Source organism: Crotalus tigris, unplaced genomic scaffold (genome assembly GCF_016545835.1).
Source record: "Crotalus tigris isolate CLP2741 ecotype Arizona unplaced genomic scaffold, ASM1654583v1 scf7180000024450.1299024, whole genome shotgun sequence".
Classification (NCBI taxonomy): domain Eukaryota; kingdom Metazoa; phylum Chordata; class Lepidosauria; order Squamata; family Viperidae; genus Crotalus; species Crotalus tigris.
Genome location: NW_024100619.1, coordinates 650,388 through 670,598, shown reverse-complemented (window position 1 = coordinate 670,598; position 20,211 = coordinate 650,388). Strand labels below are relative to the sequence as shown.

General features: G+C 35.6%; 1 protein-coding gene across 4 annotated transcripts in view; it reads right to left on the bottom strand.

Annotated features, from left to right (window-relative positions):
* The window catches only part of MOB2 (MOB kinase activator 2), a 152,394-nt gene that overhangs the window by 12,180 nt on the left and 120,003 nt on the right, over nucleotides 1–20,211 (bottom strand). For all 4 annotated transcript variants that reach the window (XM_039332155.1, XM_039332156.1, XM_039332154.1 and 1 more), the window contains exon 2: nucleotides 221–381. In XM_039332155.1, the coding sequence (XP_039188089.1) occupies nucleotides 221–381 (161 nt within the window). The remainder of the gene's footprint in view (nucleotides 1–220; nucleotides 382–20,211) is intronic.

Sequence of the window (20,211 nt, the reverse complement as noted above, 5' to 3'; positions counted from 1 at the left end):
ATCCCCCAGCACTGAAGCAAATGAGCCAAATCCAAAAGATTTTGTTTCAAAACTCTGAATACAGTATTTTTTTTTTATAAACATCAAACTGAATGCAGATTATTTCCCTTTTCCTGACCATTAACAGCTTGCTTTTATCTACTCCTTTACTTAGGAACATCTTTGATTATGAAAGACAACCAGCGCAATGTTCAGTTGTTACAAATTTCATAATACTTACTGTTGCTAGCTAGCCACTCATTAAGATCTATTTCACGTGGTAATATAACTAATTCTTTGAATTCAAAGTCAGTAATCCTGGACTTTGTATATTCTGGTTCAAGATATAGTTTCTTTTCTTCTGTTGCAGGCTTTTTACCATTTGGTTTTCCCTTGGATTTCCTGCAAAAGAAAAGGAGAAAAAAATAGATCACAGATTAAAATCAGAAATGTGGGTTATCTAAACTTATGCTTTCTCCAACTTAGCCTGAAGTTTTTAAATGTTTCTCTGAAACATTTCTTGGAAATATTTGCCAGTGCTACAATCACACCATAATGTCATATGGTTCTTTTTGTGCGTGATAAGAAAGCAGCAATCCCTTATTTTGCAATTTCCAATCCCCAATTTTCATTCTAATCTTCTGAAAAGAAAAAAGAAAAAACCCTTTATATGTCCGTACTTCCATAATCCAAATGTAAAATAATATCTTCAACTTCCAAAACTCTTAATCAAGAGCTTTTTTTTGCTGGTGTTCTGAGAATTCTGGGAGTTGAATTTTATATAGTAGGAAAGGAGTCCAAGGTGAAGTTTGTTATTTCAAATAATAAGATAATGAAGTTTTGTTTTACTAATCAAGGAGAGAAGCGACCTAAAACTAAGGAGAAATCTCTTAACAGTGAGAACAATTAACCAGTGGAATGGCTTGCCTTCAGAAATTGTGGATGGTCCATCACTGGAGGCTTTTAACAAGAGACTGGACAGCCCCTTATCTGGATTGATATATAGGGTTTCCTACCTGAGCAGGGAGTTGGAGTAGAAGACATCCAAGGTCCCTTCCAACTCTGTTATTCTGTTTTGTTCTATTTATAGTTCTTGTATAGTTCCTAATATATATCCCAATAATATATAGCTACATATATGTAGTACATTGTTGACAAATATTTTCTTTTCATCCGGTTCATGTTTCTATTTTACTGAAGCCTCCCTCTGCCAGAAGATCAATTAATGCTGTGTTCTGTAATTCATATGTTCAATCTAGAAGAGAGCAGCTTCAAAAATGTGAAGCTATCCATATTGTTAATGAATCATCCAGCTGGCATTCTGGATTGTCAAATACACAGAATAATTTGGTCACTATCAGTTTGTCAATATTGATAAGCTGCTGTGAAAAATTCAAAAAAGTTATATGGAACTTCAAAAGCTTTATTTCAATTATATTGTATTTGTTTCTTGACTCTGAATTATATTAAAATAAATCTCTAAGTCCCATGCTCTTGTAAGAGTCACTGTTGTTATACTACTGGCTTTTTTTTGTTGTTGTTGTTATTTTACATTCAATGAAGTGAGATTCTGATTCTTAAATTTCTTTCTTTTCATTTACATCTCATTTTTTCTCCAGATACTTCAAGGCTGTAAAGCTCAGATTCCCAGGCTGTCTCCCATCGAGTCAGGCTTGTGTTTTTCCTCTGGCCTCCGTTCAAGCAGAGTCATGATTCAAATGACAAATACTATTCAGCAAAAAAGAATGTGGAGATTCGTGCACTTGTGAAAAACCTGAATCTTTATTTCTTAGACTAGCTAACTATAATCATTGGAGGCCATCGGACTGACCTCTTCTTGTGCAGTGTCCAGCTGCAATCATGGATCCATTTGTCCAACTAGTAAACAGTACAAATCCAGTTGAAACAAAGCACTTTGCCCCAAGCTAGCCAAGAAAGCACACCACCCTGTGTTTGTCTCATTCCAAAGAAAGTCCTGTTAAACCTCTTGAAAACTGCAGACAAACTGGCTAGAGTTGTGTGGTATGTTCTTTAAGGAAAATCTCATCACAGAAAAGGATTTGAAAAGCTACGGAATAGACAAAGAACAAAGAATACAGTAGTCTTAAAAATATTTGCCAAAATTGCCATTACTTGAGTGAGATGGAGTTAATATTACAGAGTCCTCAGCCTGAGATGTAATCATAATGGATTTCTTGCTCCAGTAAAAGGTTAAGCTCAGTGACCTTTGAGCATCCTTTTAATTTCATGATTCTATATATCCAACTCTGGGTAAAGTTTAAAGGCACACTGTACAAACATGGACCATTTTTGCCACATTCAAAGGGATTGTTTAATAAGGTTTCTCTTTGGATTGAAGTAAACTACAAGTAAACTTGGATTGATTTACTTTCTTTGCTAGCTTCAGGTGAAGTGCCTCATTTCAACTGGATTGGTACTATTTACTAAGCAGGATAAGCAGGAATTTGATCCTCCTGGGTGGGGAAAAATTATACAGTCTACTTCAAATTATTACAGTCGAGTTATTGACCGTAGCAACAACAGAAAGGGGCACCACTGTTTTCCTGTGGTTAACAATTGATATTGTTACATTTCCTCATTTAAGATGGAAGATTGTTGCTACTTCAAAGGTGAGATTGACAAAAATAAATTACATCTTTTAGGCAAGAGCAAATATCCACAAGGAAGAAGGGAAGAGGACAAAGAAGACATTATTACATCAAGAAACCAACAGCCCTCATAAGATAAGCATACAATCAGTCAGGGAGGTATTTTAGGAAGCAAAGAGATTGAAATTAAAAATAAACAAAACATGACTGGTTATATAATTAATATTAAACTGCTTACTGAGAATGCATGTAATTTGCTGAGCTATCTGTTTTCAGCTTGACAACTCAACATAAAGCATCCCAAGGGCTCAACTATTTAGGGAGGCACATTTGAGATTTTAGGAATATTCATAAAACACCATCAACAAGCAGGCAAACCACGGATGTTGTTCTTTGCTCCCCTTCAACAGTCTAAAAACCGCCTACCCTTCCAATTTTCTTTCGTCTTTTAGAGAGCCAGTGGGCACAGTTATAAACAAAAAACTGAGGTGCAGACAGTTACCATTCCTATTTCCAGAAAATGTCTATGGTGATGCTGAAGGTCAATACTCTGCAGCATGCCAACTTGGATTCTGAAGGAAGTATCCATCGGCCCAATGGTGCACATAAGCAGCATATCTGGAGATCTAGGTTTCTTTTTAACATGACATCATGTGATATCATGATATCTATCATATGAGCATCCTAGAAGGTAATAAAATACGTCCATTCCACTTTCCTTAGAAAACCATGTTGAAGATATATGGGGAAATAACATATGTGAAAGAGCTGAAAGCGTGTTTTACAAATCAGCAGAAAGTTCATATTTTATAACTCTCAAGTTCTTCAGTGCAGGGCTGGGCAGCTGTTTGAAATCTTGGCTACTTTTCAATTCTGAAAATCCTGGCTCCTATTTGTAAACATAAATGTGCTGGGCAAAACAATCAAACTATTCACACTAACATTTTTCACAAATCATCTAGCAACAGCTATGCTCGCTTCTGCAGCACAAGATATTCTTTCTGCCAGTACCTGATTAATCTGTATTCCTTCCATTACAAATACAGAATACAGAGTAAAGAAGCCAATGAAAAGCCTGTTTCATGCAAAGTCTATTTTATGAGGCTTAAATGTCAGTTAGCATTCAATTTACAGGTAGGCTTTTCTTTCTGGGTGGCTCAAAAATCACTTTAAATCTCTTACAGTCTCTAAGGAAATAAAACTCAACTGCTGTAGCCAGGAGAAACAAAATGTGAAAATGTATATTTTTTTCTCAAGGAACAACTGATCCAAAAGCTACCCAAACCAAACTTGACAGAAATGACATAGGCACAAATCAGAGAAAAGGGAGAGCAAAACAGAAATGAGTGCCAGGAAAAACAGGTGGAAAATGGTACAATAGATAAGGTTGTGTTGCTTTTAACTTGTTCTAAACACAACCTACTCCAAATATAGTTGAGAAGAACCAGTGTTGAAAAAACTTCATTGTAGCAGAGTTTACATAAAGCAGGGGTCTTCAAACTTGGGCCTTTTATGACTCGTGGACTTCAACTCCCAGAATTCTTCAGCCAGGCACACTGGCTGAGGAATTCTGGGACTTCAAGTCCACAAGTCATAAAAGAGCCAAATTTGAAGATCCCTGACATAAAGCATCCTCTTCATGGAAGCTCTCTGTGAGCCTCAGGGTTGTTATTTTGCTGTTCACAAAAGCTCCTACCAGCTTCTCACTTGGACAAACTCTCCAAGCACATGGCCGAATTTTGTTCTTAATTTTATTGTGCTTGTCTCAGAGAAGAGGGTGCCTGACAGATGACTTCCTAGCAAATTTCAGCTTTGAGGCTGAGGGTGGAAAAGGACATATAAAGATTCTGGGAGGTAGAACTCAGACATCCATGCCTTAATCCCAACTACTTCCCACTGTCTTTTGATTTTATTGCATCACTGAATATTTTCTTATATCTAATCGGGATGGGATGAGTTGTAGGTTCTGAAACAAAAAGACTGCCCATTTCTGTATGAAGGGCAAGAAAATTGCTTCCTACTTGCAGCTAGTTTGTATACTTTAACTACTAGGTTCATCTTATTATTTTTACTCTATAATCTTATTTTTTAAAATCTATAAGAAAGTTCATTTTTCAAAAAAGTCTCTCAAAACACAATTCCTTAGAGTGATATTGTTATGTCTATGGGTTGAAACATTTGCAAAGTCAAAATGCTAATGAATAACTTAATTCTAGTTCACACATCTTTATAAAGTTAATTGTAGGCAGCTATGATCTCAATAATTAACAACAACAACATCTTATAAATAGCAGGCCTAAACAGTTATTATAATAAATCTCAACCAGTAGTTAATAACTAGGTTCCAAAAACCTTTTCCCAAGCATTATTAATACTTCACTTCTTAGATTAGCCTTGATGGTTTTTAAAGTTTGATGATGTTGAAAACTTGCAAACCAACTTCCAAACACACCCGGTTGAGTTGCACAGATGGAAACACATTATTTTGTACTTGGAAAGTAATATCAAGGAATAAAGCTCACACCCATATCCTATCAACTGTAAAAATCCCAAGCATAGCTAAATACCTCTTTAGAAGAATGTATTTTCTTTTACGGTGTACAGAAAATGTAAAGGCGGGAGGGATTGAGTAATTAATTATCTTATATGAGAGGAAGATTGTCCTGATTTAAATGAATATTCTATATACAAGGACAAACATATAAATGTATATAACTATGTGTGCAACTACAAAAAAAAACAGCTAAACAGCCAGAAGATTCTACAGAAGAAAACTATAAACATTAGAAATGTAAGCCCCATATCTTCTGTGAATCTTTCAGCCAAATCAAGTAAATTAGAAATGAACTGCGTTCAGGGTCAACTGTACCACTGTAGTCAAAATAAAATTATAAATTGTGTTTAAATAAAATTACATATAGTTTTGTGCTATCATTCATCAAGAGCTAGGAGTATGCACAATAAAGATGACTGATCAGAGGAGGTTAACAGGGGTTTCATATACCTAGTTATATAAATCACAATTCTATTAACAGTAGGTGATTATAGTCTTTGTTTCAATTGACTATCTAGTCTTATTTACTATTTAAGTTTGCCAGATGGCCTTTACTTTCAGTGGTGATGTTCTTTATTTCAAATGTCAAGCTGCATATAAAACAAGATGAATAATCCATTTTACAAGCCATAGTTCCAAACTGCATCTTATCTTTTAACTTTGAATTTGGCAATCTAGTCACCCTTTGGAATGCATATAAATATCAAACTGCAATCCAGGTATCAAGTATGTTTATTATTTTCCTGGAAACACAAATGAAAATAGCAAATTATAATTCCATGTCTTCTCATCCAATCATTTTGCAAATTACAAAGCTTTAAAACTTAGCCATGTAAGAAACAGAAATAGACAGTTCCAGAATAAACTATTTAGTTGTCAACTTACAACAGTTCATTTAGTGACTATCTGAAGTTATAACAGTGTTGCAAAAAGTGACCTTATGAACACTGCAGCATCCCTGTGGTCATGTGATCAAAATTCAGGCACTTGGCAAATGATTCATATTTATGACAGTTGCAGTGTCCCAAGCTCATGTGATCACCTTTTGTGACCTTCTGACAAGCAAAGTCAGTGGGGAAGCCAGATTCACTTAACAACCATGTTACTAACTTAACTGCAGTGATTCATTTAACAACGGTGGCAAGAAAGATCATAAAATGAGGCAAAACTCACTTAACAAATGTCTCACTTAGCAACAGAAATTCTGAGTTCAATCCTAGGATAAATAGACAAAGTTGTCCAATTTGGAGGGACCATGAAACCAAATCAAACCTATGGAGATTAGTATTTTTTCTTTATTCCCCAGTGCCCTCTAAGTTCCAGACATACTCAAGGATAAGTAACAAGAAATATACTTATTCTCTCTCAGCCCTAGGAAGAAAATAATGGCAAAACCATTCCCCAAAAATCATTATCAAGATAACTGCACAGAGCTGTCCATGTAATTACCAGAAATCAAGACTTCCTTGAAGGGGTGTGTGTATATACACACATATGCACATGCTTCAGGTAATGATCAGGAAAGTTACCAGATGGAGTGTTATAAAACTAGTAATTCTGTAAAATCATAATAAAACTTTCCCCAATCTGATATCCTCCAACTTTTCCACTATAAATTCTAATCTGTGCGACTAATGGAAAAATATAATAGGTTTTAAAACATCTTATTTGAGCACCAAGTTGAAGAGGGTTCTCATAATAAATTCTACCATCAACCTGTTGGTGAAAATTTAACAAATTTAATAAGTTACAGCACAGAACACAAGATGCTAGAAGTTCTAGATGGTGTGTAACAATGCTATCTAGTTACATAATTCAACACAGTTATACTCACATATTAATTAAATCATAATGGATTTGGCTGGGTTTGCTTAACAAGTCCTATGAACCCAACCACTATGATTTCTATTACATAGTTTATCTTACTGTGATGTATTCAATAAACCATGATATAGTAACTTAGCATAATGTTCAAATATTACTACAGTCACTTTTGGCTGGTTTCTAGAAAACAACTAGCATTACTAGTATTAAATATGATCCATAGAGGCATAACATTCTGATGACACCCTATTGTGGATTTTGTGCTTTGGGGGGTCAAAATATTTAGGAATTAAATCAAGTAGGAAAACATGCACAAAAGTAATTTTCCTCAGAACACCAATGGTTATCTTCAAGAGAGAATCAAACACAAAGCTGAGCCTTGTTCTCTGTGTGGATGCTGCTTCCGGAAGTCCATTCTGGGCCTGGGCAACAAAAAATTAGCTACCAGTTCTGCTGAAGTGGTGCGAACTGGCTTAATCCCACCACTGCTTTTCACTGAAATTAGTTTTAATATTTAATAATGTTTCATATTATTAAACAACATCTGCCTTTCCCAAGTCCTTGAGAAGGACTCATTGGATGGACAAAAAAGAGCCAGATCCAGTCTCCACATGTGTGACAACAAATCTATCTTGCTTGCCCTCTAGCCAAACCACTCTGCTGTGTCTCTTTTACTCTCTGTCCCATATTTCTTCTCCATTTGTCTCTCCTGGAGCGTTCCCATTTTCAGATACTACAAGTATTCTCAATTGATTTCTACACTACCATAGATCTAAATATACTGATAGATGTGTTTTCCCCATTTCTTTCACAGAACAGTCGCAGAACAATTGCTCAATAGGAAAGAAAAAGCTCATATGAATTTGCACGATTATTTGGTTGAAAAGAGCTCAGATTCTATATGCATTGTAACCCCTCATTTAATTTAATCAACTCCAGGATCAGTCCATAATCATGGACAGTGTTTTTCTGGAGATTGTTTGAAGTGATAGTACTGATAAGTGGAGATAATTAACACTTTAGATCAGTTTATTGCCAGTCAAATATTTAAATCATTTCATTATTGCAAAAGAAATTTAGATTGCTTAACATTGTGAAATGACAGTATATTACATTAAAATATTTCTTGATTTCACAAGTTGGTTTAGAGGCAGTAGCAGCTAAACTCCCCAATTATTGTCTATATTGGAATTTCTATTTCTGCATAAACACTTAAAGGTTATTGCTAAGGTGAATATTAGTTAAAAATCTTATTTTAACAAATAGATTACTAATCTTAAAGAATATGAAGAATTCTTTCTAGCTCAACAAAGATTTTTTTTTATCATTTTTTTTCCCTCAGAGAAAAATGGGCAGTCTACTTTACTATGATGAAAATGTGAAATGGGTGAAGGGACACGTACTCATGTGATATTAGTTTGTCCTGCTATTGCCACATTTTGGTTTAATATCCATAATGGTTTAAAAAAAATCAATACAATGTAAAGATATGAAAATATGTAAAGATAATGAATTATATATTAAAATTTTGGATTGTATCAAGGGTTATGGCTTTGAGAATATAAAAAAATAATCTGTAGTGTTAAAAAAAGACAGTGTAACCACCGATTTTTAAATTTGGATTGCCAGTATGTGTTTGATTTCTGTATTAATTGACTTTTGATTAATATAATGGACTAAGTGATCAGTTATATTCTATGTAGTCAGAGTTTAATATTATGTGTAAAATAGGGACTAAAAGATTTTTCATATGTAATATATTTTTCTTCCTTCATTTCATCTATCCATCATAAAACAGTAAAAAGACTTGATGGATGCAGGGCAAAAGTAAGTGATAGAACTATTAAGTGTCAGTCAGGATACTTCAGCAGCCATATTTTTAAAAACTGTTAGAAAGTCAAATATATCACTGAGGAAGACAGAATTGTCAGAGGTGCAGTTGGGACTGGGATTTCAAGGTATTATCTCAATTTCTGCTGAAATGGCAAGAAATAATCCTTTTGTTTCTTAGTGGTTGACCACTGAAAATGCACAATAGGATTTCTGAAACCATATAAAAAGCATTTACATGTAGCCTGAGGACTACAAGTTTGGTATCCTCTTTGATGAATATATCTTAGAAACAAATAAACATGAAACCTAAGCTGTAATAGTGATGTGATTAGGTATAAATCTGAGGTAATTATAAAGCATTATGAATATGATAAGATGTATGGTATTTATCTTACAGCTAACATTTCTCCAGATATATCTAAGCTGACATTTTCACAATACTTCATGTGTGTTTGTAATAAATTAAACAGGATGATTTATAAAACTGGTGTATATCATTAATGGTGCAATCGAAGGTGGCATGCCATAGTGTTTTGGGTGACTTCCCAGCATTCATCCACACCTGATAATAGCTATTCTGAAAAACATGCCCCATTCTCATGTGAGTTTTGGAGAGTGCAGTGGCCGTGTTCAAATAAGGTATGCTCTTGTGCGGCTTCTGGAATCTCTGGAAATTGTATGACAACATGTTTGGAAGCTACAGAAGCCATGGAAGAGCATTTGCTAAAGCTGCTTTAAGAATTATGGGCTTGTGAGATTTGGAATTGCCTTGGGCCTGTCAACAGAGAACATTGCCTGAAAATAAATGACACATGGCAGATCTTGGGATCATATGCATGAGTAAACTGCATTTTTAAAAAAAATAAATATATATAGAAATAATTGTTTCTCTGTTGTTGGGTGGAGTGGGGGCTATAACACAAAAGCAGAGTCAAGTTAGGCATTTTCCAAATCTCCCAGAATGTAACTAAGCCATCATTGTCACCTTGTTATCCAAGACTTCAGTAAGTCTAGTCTTAATAATAATACTAAACTAAATACCAGTTTTTTTTCCATAAATACTACACTGTGCCATGCCATTCCACATCACACCACAAGGTTTTTACTTTTATTTTGTGTAACATTTAATTACACAAGAAAATCATCGGAAAATCCCAAAATCATGTTTTGAAATTTACTAAAATAAATCAAAAAGACATACTGTTCTTGTGACAGCAATAGTGTTCATTATTAAACCTTCATTTCTTTCTGTGGTTGAAAATTGACAAGCAACATTTTGTGTCCACCATCTTTTTTTTTCTTCAGAAATGAAAGTTTATATAGGAAACTGGTTGTTCACATATTTGAATCCCACCACTGGTGAGAAGCATCAATTGCCATTTTTCAATCTATTAATATATTCCAATATAAGGGAATATACATAACTCAGGGTTGAACTGTGGTGCTTTCTAAGCTTAACTGTTTGCAGATGGTTCATTACCGCAACAGTGCTCGAGAATATTACCTAATGAGGTAGTGAAACTTCCTTCAAGTAAACAACCAAGCTCAGAACCACTACTATCAATGTTTTCTTTGAAGCTCTTGAGCAAGCTAGCAGTCAGAAAGCTATAGCAACATATTTGGGTAATTGATTTATATACATGTTGAAAATATAGAGCACACCCCCTCAACCTGTATCTCTAGTTCCAGGGCTAGCAGCCTCTCTGCTTCCACAGCAAACTTGATCTCTTCTCCTTCTAATAATGTATACAATACATTCCATTCCTAAGATTCATGCACAGTTTCCTAAAGCCCTTCATCAACTGCTCATTCTGTTTTTCACTCCACCTGCCTAGGCTTTCTTTTATTCTCCACACCCTTAACAAAAGAAAAAAGCAACAGTAAAAGCTTCCCTTTCTACCCAAAACAGGACTCAATGAAATTAAAGTAAAACTTAAATATTTTGGACATAGAGAGAATCCAGAGTCATTGAAAAAGACCCTGGATATTTGATAAAGTCAAAATTAATTAAAAAAAGATTCCAGAGAAGATATGATCTCCAGGTACTGATAAGACAATCACTTAAATATGAGCCAGCAGTGTGCTGCAGCTGCCAAAAAGGCCAACATAGTGCTAGGCTGCATTAATAGAGGGATAGAATCAAGATCACGTGAAGTATTAATACCACTCTACAATGTCTTGGTAAGGCCACACTTGGAATACTGCATCCAGTTTGGTCACCACGATGTAAAAAAGATGTTGAGACTCTAGAAAGAGTACAGAGAAGAGCAACAAAGATGATTAGGGGACTGGAGGCTAAAACATGTAAGGAATGGTTGCTAGAATTGGGTATGTCTAGTTTAACGAAGAGAAGGACAAGGGGGGACATGATAGCAGTATTACAATATCTCAGGGGCTGCCATAAAGAAGAGGGAATCAAACTATTTTCCAAAGCACCTGAAGGCAGGACAAGAAGCAACGGGTGGAAACTAAGCAAGGAGAGAAGCAACCTAGAACTAAGGAGAAATTTGCTGACAGTGAGAACAATTAATCAGTGGAACAATGTACCTTGGGAAATTGTGAATGCTCCAACACTGGAAGTTTTTAAGAAGAGACTGGACAGCCATTTGTCCGAAATGGTGTAGGGTTTCCTGCCTGAGCAGGGGGTTGGACTAGATGACCTCCAAGGTCCCTTCCAACTTTACTATTATTATTATTATTGATCATCGCACAGTCAGCCAGATGTTCAGACTGGATTTGGAATTTTGTCTACCTATCGAGTCCTTACCCAGGACCTGGGATAGGCAGATGTGGATGTTTGATGGTATTACAGATATCGTCGCAGGATGGAAGCAGGTCCTAGTAAGGCCGCCTTTTGCAATTGACTAATAACGAATTTGTCAATGCCAATGGTGTTCAAGTGGTGCTCCAGTTGTTTTGGGATTGCACCCAAGGAGCCTATGACTATTGGTACTACCCTTGCTTGCTTTTGCCACAGTCTTTCTATTTCTATTTGTAGGTCTTTGTATTTTGTTATCTTCTCCAGTTCTTTCTCGTCTATTCTGCTGTCTCCAGGCACTGCCACATCCACTATCCAGACTTTTTTGTCTTTCTTATCGACAATTGTTAAGTCTGGGATGTTATGTTGCAGGTGCTTGTTTGTTTGAATTCTGAAGTCCCAGAGCAGTTTAATTTTATCATTTTCTATGATTGTCTCTATTTTATGATCCCACCAGTTTTTGCTTACAGGCAAATGATGTTTTTTGCAGATCTTCCAATGCACCATTGTTGCTACTTTGTCATGCCGCTGCTTGTAGTCAGTCCGTGCGATCTTCTTGCAACAGCTTACCAGGTGAACCACTGTTTCTTCAGCTTCTTTGCATAGGCGGTACTTACTGTCTGTTGCTGTCTTCTCAATTTTGACTTTATATGCATTTGTCCTTAAGGCTTGGTCTTGTGCAGCCAGAATTAGTCCCTCGGTCTCTTTCTTCAATTTTCCTGCTCTTAGCCATTGCCAGGTCTTGTTATTATCTGCTTTCCCAGCTATTTTTTTAATGTATTGGCCATGTAGTGCTTTGTCTTCCCATGCCTCTATTCTGTTCTTCATTTGGTCTTTCTTGTAGGCCAGTTTGGTCTCTCCAGTAGTCAGTAAGCCTTCCTGATATACTAATTTCAGTGCATCTTCATCAATGTTCTTCAGATATTCTTCCAAAGCCATTTTTTCTTCTTCAACCATCTGATGTACTTGTAGCATTCCACTCCCACCTATTTGCCTTGGTAGATAAAGTCTGTCAATGTCACTGCGTGGATGAAGGGCATGATTCATTGTCATTATTTTTCTGGTCTTCCTATCCATTGCTTTTAGTTCTGCTTGAGTCCAGTCCACTATTCCAGCTGTGTACCTAATGACTGGGATTGCCCAGGTGTTGATTGCCTTTATGGTATTTCCTCCATTGAGTTTGGACTTTAAGATCTTCTTCACTCTCTTGATGTATTCACCTCTAATCTTTTTCTTGACTTCAGTGTGCTTGATGTTGTCATCTTGAAGGATACCCAAGTATTTGTAGTACTCTTCCTCATCCAGACTCTTAATGTTATTTTCGTGGGGCATCTTGATTCCTTCAGTTTTCACTGATGTGAAATGTGGCACATTTGTCCAAGCCAAACTCCATAACAATATCTTGGCTATATATACGGACAGTGTTGAGCAGCGATTCTATTTCAGATGATGTTTTTCCATACAGCTTCAGATCATCCATGTAAAGGAGATGGGATAGTCTGGTAGATGTTTTTGATGTTTGATAGCCATGTCCTGAGTTATTCAGTATTGTTGACAGAGGAAACAGTGCAATAACAAATAGTAATGGTGATAATGAATCTCCTTGAAATATTCCTCTCTTGATATTAACCTCTCCCAGCCTCTCACCATTGATCTGCAACTGTGTCTTCCATTGTGCCATCGATCTTTGCACAAATTTTCTGATGTTTCTACTGACTCCTGTTATTTCTAGGCACTTGATTATCCAATCATGTGGCAGAGAGTCAAATGCCTTTTTGTAATCAATCCATGCCACATTCAGGTTGGTCTTCCTTTCTTGCAGTTTTCCAAGATCATTTTGTCTATTAGGAGTTGATCTTTTGTTCCTCTGCTATTGGGGCGGTTTCCTTTCTGCTCAGGTGGAAAGAGATTGTTTTCAACTAGATGCTGTTGTACTGCATCAGCTACCACACCAGTTAGTAATTTGAAAGTTGTTGGTAAGCAGGTAATTGGCCTGTAGTTACCTGGTGTTGCCCCTTTTGCTGGATTTTTCATTATTAGGTAGGTTTTCCCAGTTGTTAGCCACTTTTCAATTTCTCCTCCTTGTAGTATATTGTTGAACTGTTTGGCAATGAGTGGGTGTATAACAGTTAGATGTTTCAACCAAAACCCATGCAGTTCATCTTCACCTGGTGCTGACCAATTTTTGATTTTCCTTGCTCTTTTTTCTACCATTTTTGTTGTTATTACTAGTTCTTTCATTTCAACTTCTGTTTTATTTGCATCCACCTCTTTTAACCAAGCCGCATCCTTGTTGTATTTCTTTGGGTTATCCCATATCTGCTTCCAGAACTGCACTGTTTCTTCCTTGTCAGGTACTGACTGATTCCTTGCAGTTTCTCCACTGATGGATTGGTAGAAACGTTTCTGATTGGAGGTTCTGCCTATAGTTTGCAATTCGAGCTTCATATCTACTGATTTTCCTGGCTATAGCTGTTATTTGTTGCTTTATTATTTCCAGTGCTTCCTTGATCTTCCTTGTTTCTAAGTGGTATTTCTTGATTAGGTATTCTTTGGTCTTCTTGTTCTTCAGCTTCTTTTCTTTCATCTGTTCTAGCTTGCTTGCATGTGATCTTAACTTGCTGATCTTATTTTCTAGTCTAACCTTCCATTTTTTCTGGTGCACTGTTTGTTTTTCTTCTTTGTTGATTTTGCATCCCAGGTATTCAGTTATAACTGCAGCTGTGCTGTACATTAGTTGGTTTGTTTCTTGCAGTGAATTGGTGCTTAACTTGATATTGCAGTATTTGCATCTTTTAATGCTTGTGCTAGCTGTTTCTTTGGAACAAGCTTCAATGCAGGCAGCCTTATTCTGTTGTTTTTGTGCTGTTCTAGATGCTCAGTTATTCTTTGTTTCAATTCTTTTATTTCTTTAGTTAGAGGGTTTTGTTCTTCCTGAGGAAGAGGTGCCTGGTTTCCAAATGAGAACAATTGTATATCTCTGCTGGATTCCTTCACTGCCAACTCCCCCTGGTTTGCCTCTACATTCTGAATTACTTCTGGTAAGGCTTTGATTTCTTTGCCCTGGGTAAACCTTTGCAGTTCGTCCAATTCTGTTTCTGTGAATACTTTATTTCGTATTATAAATCGGCGTTGATCTGCTAGTCTCTGTTCTCTTATTTCTAATTCTGGATGTTGTTCTTTCCAGAACTGGTGCATTCGTTTTAGATATCCTCTTCTTGTTAGACTTGATCTGTAGTAACAGATCATTATTTCTTTTTTTTCAATCACTGTGTATCTGCGACGGGTAAACACCTTTTCTTCCAGTGGTTCTGCAGCTGCTGGCCCTGGTTGCTCAGCCAACAGTCCTGAGTCCTGTAACCCATTTTTCACCAGATATCCAGGAACTCCAATATCCAGGAACTCCAATATCTAGTGTTAACCCGGGCGACATCCGAGCCGGTATGGCGTTCTGAAATTTACATCTCACCATATTTTTTATGGGAGAGACACTCTTTGTCTGACTCCTCTGATGAGACCTGTCCAGTATGGTTGAACCTCTGGCATAGCTCTCATCTTCCTCAGAGTACACAAGCCCCACAACCATGTCAAGATAGTGCCTCACTGGGGGTTGTTGTTGTTATTATTATTATTATTACTATTATTATTATTATTAAGATCATGAAGAGTCAGAAGTGACTGAATAATTAAACAATAGGAAATACCTCTCCCTTTAACCACAAAAATGAATCCATTATTTTTCTTACAATAATGATATGAGACAAAGTAATAAGTGTTAATAGTTGTAAACATTTCATGCAATAAAGTAAACATTCCAAATAACCCATAGTCATCTACCACCACTTCAAACGCTTCTTCAAGTTGTGGCCAAGTTAAAAAAAATAAAAACAAATGGAGAGGAAATAGTCATGTTATCTGCATTTATTACATTTAATTTAAATATTCAGTCAAGTTTAGTATTATCATGTCCCCACCTCTTTCACTCTCCTGACTCTCCCCATTTCTGGAATTCAGTCTCCAGCATTACCACTTAAAAGCCAAATCTCTCTTTGGCGTGAAAAGTTGTGCACTTCTGAAAGCATTTAAAATTATTGATATTTCTAGGCAAGCATTTTAAAGACCTTTAAGCTGAAATATTTCAATATCAAAACACTTTAAGGGATTCATATCCTTTTTTAAAAAATATTTGCTCAAAAGGATTTGAACTGGGTAATGTTTTGCATAAGAAGCTACAGCAGAACAAATATTTGGTAAACACATTGGTTAGGGGGAAAGGTTCCTTCAGGATAATTGTCAACACCTCTGTTTTCTTTCAAAATGCTATGTTTGTCTTTCAAGACAAAGATAATTCCATTACTCATAAATTTAAGTGCATCAGCTCTTTAATTTTTGCCGGCACTTTATTATTCTAATTAGGCAAGCAACAATGAAAAAAATAATGGTTTCCACCCACATTTGCACATTAGTGATTCTTGTACTTGCTTTTTATTTCCTTCAGTCTCCCAGACAGAAACTGGTTATCCTATGTCTATTAAAAAACAAAATTGGTTTTGTAAAAAAAATTCCAGAAACATTCCAGTGCGTGTACAAGCATGTATTCACTGAATTTTCATACTGAATATTTTGGCAGAAAAAAAAAAAATACCAGTACTATTGGTACCAGAAGCAAGAGTATACTTTTGTTTGGTAGGCAAGCTTTATTGCAAGGTTTCCTATTGATAGAGATGAGCATGCTATTCAGGATTTTCTCTTCAAGGAAAACACATACAATATTTTCAATACCTTATGGCCAGTAAATGTTCCTGAAGATTCTCTAAAGAAAAAACAAAGGCAAATTCCATTGTTGAGCTGCATAAGTCAGAAATCATTTTCCAACTTATCCTTTCTAAACATGAGCTAATTGTGGGTCCAGTGAAATAATACTCATGAAAGAAGGTAATACAAAGAAAAGCAAAACACTTTTTTTTTTAAACTCACTGGTAGTTTATTTAGGAAGAGAAGGAAGGAAGAGTGTTTTTTTCCATGCCTGGGGAAAAGGTTTTATTTCATATTCTCACAGCAATACTTTGCCTTAAAAGGCAATCACTACTTTGGCGCCTGATCGGATGGTAAGCCTGGCAAGCTTGTGAAGGAGGCCAAGTGCCATAATGTTACTTCATAATATAGCCTTCTTAGTATGAAAAAGGCTCTTGTGCACCAGGCATGACATTGAACTAATGGTAAGTCTAAGAGTGATTCAAAACATATTTCTGGAACAAAGTATGTTGAATTAAAGACTCCTGGGTCACTTTTAAATAAAAGTCACAGACTCAAGATTTGGAGGAGGAAAAAAAAAAACAATTTCAGGATGTAGAGGCCAATGCCATTGCCAGGGAACATTGCAAGCAAAGGCTAACAAGTTAAGTGGGAGTATAAGGGAACACACAATGATCAACACAACCTTCCTGTGAAAACAAAGGGGGAATAGCACAGTAAAAATACAGGATGCAGATGTTTTAAATTAAATTAGTCAAATAAAGATTTTTTCCCAGCCACTACATTTAAATCTAATCATTTTAATTACATTTCAGCTCTAGTATCACATATTTCAAAATGCAAGTAAAAGATACCATTTTGGAATGTTCTTCCACATAAGCAGTCTCTGTAAAAAAAAAACCTAGCACATCATGGGTAAAGGATCTAATGAGTTCTTTCCCTAATATATTTTCTGTTTTCAGGGAAAACAGCAGCCTAATGTGATTTTTATCTAAAACTTCTAGTCCATATTATACTTTCTAATCTTGCTAATTACATTGGCCAACAACAGTGGCATTAAACTAGTCCTCTTCTAGTATTTTAAGCATTTCTAGCAATGTAAAAAATAAAAGTAAACTTTTATGCCAAACTTTCAAACACTGGTTGCAGTTCAGGAAATATATTTAAGATTGTAAAAGGCTTGCCTATCATTTCTCATACTGAATTGAACTTAACTGAGGCAAAGTTAACACAGACAAGAATAACACACACAATGTGTAAATACAGATAGTCCTCTTGACTTGCAACAGTTCGTTAGTGACCATTCACTAACGAACAAGTCAAGAGGACTATCTGTGTAAATACAGATAGTCCTCTTGACTTGCAACATTCGTTAGTTACAATGGCACTAAAATAGTGACTTAAGACTATTTTTCACATGACTGCTGCAGCATTCCCATGGTCACGTGATCAAAATTCAGGCACTTGGCAAATGATTCATATTTATGACAGTTGCTGTGTCCTGGGATCATCTTTTGTGACCTTCTGATAAGCAAAGTTAATGGAGAAGCCAGATTCAATAACAACTATGTCACTAACTTAACAAGTGATTCACTTGCAGTGATTTACTTAACAACTGTGGCAAGAAAGGTCATAAAATGTGGTAAAAGTCATTAACAAATGCCTTGCTTAGCAACAGTAACATCTGCCTGTAAACATGAATTGGTGGGATTACAAAATAGAGAAAGCTAAAGTATTCTGGGGCTATAGAATTCCAACAGACAAGCACCAGCCACATAATACCCCAGACTTAACAATTATGACTAAGAAAGCCAAACGTATCTGGATAGTGGGCATGGCAGAATTTGAAGATAGAACTTGGAAAAGAGAAAGAAGTGGACAAAATCACAAAATACAAGTAGAATGACTGTGGCAAAAGAAAACAAAGATAGTATCAAGAGTAATAAGCACCTTGGATACAATCCTAAAACATCTGAAGCACCTCTTGAACATCATTAGCAATGACAAAAAACACCATCAGTCAATTGCAAAAGGCAGCTTTATTTAGAACAGTTTACATCCTGTGACAATAGCTTAATATTATTAAACAATATTGGTTTATTCCAGGTGCTTGAGAAGGACTGATAAGTGAATAAAAATGCCTAATACAGTCTAAATATCTGGCTTATTGTGCTGCCAACCGTATTAATGTAACTTGTTACACACAGGCTCTTATGTTAGAAGATGCAAAATAAAGGCAAAGCCTGCTTAATATTCAAACTAACAGGTTAGTCTTTACCAGCATATCATCTTTTGGGCTACAACTTCTATCATCCCTGCTATTAGTCTGGATTAATGGGACATGTCACCTTTCAGATGGTCTGGAAACAAGATGGGAAAGACATGAATACAAAATATACCTACTGTGAAAGTATTAGCAGGGAAATAACTCACTTTTATTTCAATGCAAAAGAATTAGTTTACACCACCTTAAGAGATTTATATCACAGTGCCATTTCTCACTAAGCATGCTGCCCATATGCTGATCAACAGGTACATAATTAATGAAGATAGAAGTGGATGCCAATATTGATATTACAGGTTTCCCATTATGAAGGGCTACAGTTGGTCCCTTTTGAAAGATAATAACACTGCAAGGATCCCCCTTTATTCTGCACTCTATTTTTTATAATCACACACAGGTTGCCAGTCAGAGGGTTGTATCAGCTGTGTACAAGAGGAAATGAACTATTTATGAAAACTTATGGTATCAAGCAGTTGTTTAAAGGAACTTATCACACAGCATATTTGGGAAATAGAAAATGAAAAAGAATATTATTCTGCTTCTGAAAAAGTGTGAAAAGATGGCTATACCATCTAGTTCACAGGTGTCAAACTCAATAGTGTCACGTGACATATGGTGATGTATCGTGACTTTTTTGCCTCTGCAGAGCTGGGATGGGTGTGGCCTGCACATGATGCATCCAACCCGTGGGCCACTAGTTTGACACCCCTGATCAAGTATTTTATTTTTTTTAATTGAAAATTTTTAAAATTTTACAAAAAAGTTCCCTTCCCCGAACCCTCCCAACCCACCCCAACCCTCCCCCAACCTTCCCAGAGCTGAATACAGGCTTGATTAAAATTTAAAAGAAAAATTTTTTAAACACAAATAAACCATATACAAATTTGGTTACAATAATTAAACAAATCATAAAATACTTTAACACCAATATTTAAAAAACAGAAAGAGAAAAAGAAAAGAAACAAGAAAAAGAAGAAGAAGAAGAAAAAGAAAAAAAATATCTAAAAAATATCTTAAACTTTAAATATAAATTATTCAAAAGCTAATATTTTTTTATATCATACTTGTATTGTATAAAATTTATCCATCTTTTCCATACCAAAAAGTACTTCTCTTGCGATTGATCTTTCAAGAAAGCCGAAATCTTTGCCATTTCCGCTAAATAAGAACTTTAAGAAACCATTCTTGCAAAGTAGGCAAAGATTCCTTCTTCCAACATTGCCCTACTAACAACCTAGCCGCTGTAATTAGATTTAACATTAATATAGTTTCTTTACTGTCACAATCGGAAACAATACCCAACAAAAACAATTGTGGAGTAAATTTTATCCTTCTTTTAAAAATTCTTTGAATATTCCACCATATCTTAATCCAAAAAGCTTTTATGTTTTTGCATAACCACCAAATATGATAATAAGTGGCCTGACCAAGTATTAATAAACTTACTCATCTTTTAACTTGCCTGCATTCCTAAACAGGCAGCAAATTTTATTGGCTTTAAAAATGAGTTGAGAGAAGTAGTACAAGATGTGTTAAATCCAAAGATTTGTCAGACTTAGACAAATTAAAAACATATCAGCTGTGATAAGTTATATTAATAGGTAATAAAAATCTA